Below are 3,336 nucleotides of genomic sequence, written 5' to 3'. Positions count from 1 at the left end.
TGAGATGGTCAAACGGATTCAAATTACCATCATATGAATTTCGATTGATGCATTTACAAATGATTACCCTTGATGAACGAAGAAAGATTGCTCAAATATCGATGGTGCATAATGTACTATGTGGACATACATCGTCGAAATACATAACCAGCCAAATAAGAATCATAACACCACGGCATCGGACAAGAGATATAGATTTCTTATCACTACCAATAAGACACCATAATTATTCCAAATTTGAGCCCATAAATAAAATGCTTATTACATATAACGATTTTTATAAGAAATTTGTTCCTATTAAACCGCCATATGCAACTGATGGATGTGATACTAATGTTATTCCAATTTGTGATACTTATCTAATTGATTTCAATGTTAGTACTGATACTGTTAAACAGAGGGTAACTGAATTTTTTAAAAGAAGTAGAGTGTGGAGAAAATGAAAGAAATATTGTAAATATATTAATATGATATTTATAACAAATAGACCACCTTTGGCGAAGAAACGCCGTATGGTGCAGAATAATAATAATAATAAGAATCGTGTTAGATTGTGAATAAGTCCAAAATCAATTAAATTCAGGCGAATTTATTAGAAATTTTTTCGAAAACATCATTTTGCTCGTGAAATAATTTGAAATGGCCCCACCAAAAATGCCAAGAGGCTCCAAGCCATCAAGAGCGAAGTGTAAGTAAATATTTCGATTGAATCGGATTTAGATTGGATAGAAATTGAGCGACAAAATTGCGAATTAGTAATTTAACTCAATAAGGATAGATTTTGGAAAAATTTCGCAACAGTGAAGTGTAAATCTCAATGTGAAAATTTGTGTCGTTGACAATGTGTATTGTGAACAAGTCTGTGCGTGCACAGAACGACAACCGTTGTGTTTACAGTTCTGAGAATCTATAAAAACGGCTCGGTTGTTTACAAAGTCATTAATCAGATGCACAACTGTTTCAAGTCGACTGAAATCGGTTTAGCGTTCGATTTGAATTTGCTTTCACACGAATATACACATCAGGAAAAGGAATTTTGGACAGAGTTTGGATAAATTTGGTACAGTCAACAAACATACGGAAAGAATGCATGCATACACAAATGGACAGAGGAATATTTGTTGTTGGCATTATTGTGTCAGATTTGATGGAAACGGAATGGAATGCGATCGCTTGGATTTTTGTAAGCCAACAGAGGTTTACAAAACAAAACAAATTCGGATTAAAATTAAATTAAATTGTTTTGTTTCGTTTGCGCAAACTGAAGCATTACTGACACACAATTAGAATCGTTCATAACCGTGTCAATGGAATAGGACAGGGGAATGTTGATTCGAACACATTTGTGTCGAATTATTTTAGGAATTGTATTGGAAAATGTTGGAATCAATTAAATTTGATTGAATTCAGATGATTCTGTCAAACTGAATCGGATTTAAGGACAGATGAGACACATTTAATGAGATTGAAACATTCACTGCACTGTTGCTCAAATCAAAAAGTTCATATCATTTGGAATTAATTGGAATTTATTCTTTGGAATATTTTAGATCAAAACAATTCGCCCGTCACTTCATCAGCTACGCTGTCACGCGGCACTGCTGTAACGGTAACAGCCACACAGGCACCGATTATGAATACAAATCCAACGCAGGCTGGCCCAAGTGGTGTGAACACAATAACAACGCCGGTGGCAGTAACATCGAGTGCTGTTGCATCGAATACCGTAGTTGTTTCACAAACAAATGTGCCACTGATGTCAACCGGCGCAGGTAATGGCCACACCAGTCAAAGTCAGGAGACGATTGGTGCTGGAGCAAATAGTCGGATGAGTGTGGATGGCCTTAGTGACGGCGACAATTCGGATGCATATGCACCAGCTCAGGAGAGCAAGCATTCAAAGCATTTCAAATCGGCACAATCTGCGATGAATCGCCTTGCTGATTTTGCAAACTCGGACAGAATGAAGACGTTAAGCTATGAAGCACTGCAAGTACTTAACGAGCGGCTCATAGAGACATGGAAAGGTGCAAACGCATCATTTGATAAATTAATTGAAGGAATTAATGAAGGGACAGGAATCGAAATCTCATACGAGTACGTAATGGGACAGTTGGAAGACACGTATTTCGAGATCAGTGAGAAATTTCGATCGAGAATGGCGGAATTGGAACGTGAGCGTGCGAATCAATTTGCTCAAAGTAACCCAGCCAGTGAAGCAGGAGGTTCTGCTGGTGAGCGACCAATCAAAGTTATTGTACCAGTACAACAGCAAAATATAGTGAATACATGGGGAACATTCGATGGCAGACCAAAGGATTGGCCAGCCTTCCGTGACCTCTCACCATTGCTGTTCATAACAACAAGGATGTTGAAGATGGATACAAACTGTCTTATCTGATGAAATCGCTTAAAGGAAAGGCAAAGGAAACACTCGGACAAGGTTTTGTGACCGGAGGCAGCTATCAACAAGCGTGGGAGCGCATGATGGTTGTCTACAACAATGCATACAACATTGCGCGCGATTACACGCGTGATTTTTATCGTTTGCCAGTGTTGCAAACACCAGCTAAAGCGTCGGAATTGAAATAGATGTCAGACATCACTCACGAAACCATTCGTCAGCTTAACGCCTTGGAATTACTTGGATATTGCGAAGGCCTTTGACTCGGTCAACATTGATTTACTAATACGCAAATTGGATATTATGGGACTGAATCAACAATTACTCAAGTGGATCAAATCGTATTTGTATGGTCGCCAACAGATTGTCAAATTGAATAATCACATGTCGAGCCCCATTGAAGTTACATCGGGAACTGGTCAGGGTTACCCGATTGGTGCTACATTGTTTCTGTTGTTCATCATTGATTTACTAAAACACATAAGAAACTCAATTCTTCAGTCGTTCGCTGATTACACTCGCCTGTGAAAGCATATTAGACACTATGATGATTGTCTGCAATTGCAAGCGGATTTGAATGGACTTGTTGAATACTTTAACCGGAACAAGCTAAAGCTAAATGTATCTAAGACCAAATATGTGTCTTTTCATCGTGGCCACCTGAAATTTAACTTCGAATATTCCATTAGCAACGAAAAAATCGATCGAGTTGACGTGATAAAGGATCTTGGGGTAATACTTGACCATAAATTGAATTTTAATGCACACATTGAGTATATTACAGCCAAGGCGAAATCACGTTTAGCATGGATTAAACGATTTGGATATGAATTTGATGATCCATGGACAATAAAGAAATTATTTTTCACATTTGTATTGCCGATTGTGGAATATGCTTCCCAAATTTGGAACCCATACACCGATGAAAAAAT

At 37.9% G+C, this 3,336-nt stretch overlaps 1 protein-coding gene across 1 annotated transcript; it reads left to right on the top strand.

The window, feature by feature from the left end:
- The first annotated feature begins 595 nt into the window (after positions 1-595).
- Positions 596-3,336, top strand: LOC129571594 (uncharacterized). The gene is made up of 2 exons (XM_055451402.1): positions 596-688; positions 1,551-3,336. The coding sequence occupies exons 1-2, from the start codon at positions 640-642 to the stop codon at positions 2,399-2,401; spliced, it is 900 nt and encodes a 299-aa protein (XP_055307377.1). The 5' UTR covers positions 596-639; the 3' UTR covers positions 2,402-3,336.

Source organism: Sitodiplosis mosellana, unplaced genomic scaffold (assembly GCF_009176505.1).
Source record: "Sitodiplosis mosellana isolate CC-2019 unplaced genomic scaffold, AAFC_SMos_1.0 Smas_scaffold_2949, whole genome shotgun sequence".
In the NCBI taxonomy this organism is placed as follows: domain Eukaryota; kingdom Metazoa; phylum Arthropoda; class Insecta; order Diptera; family Cecidomyiidae; genus Sitodiplosis; species Sitodiplosis mosellana.
This window is presented reverse-complemented; position numbering and strand designations above follow the sequence as displayed.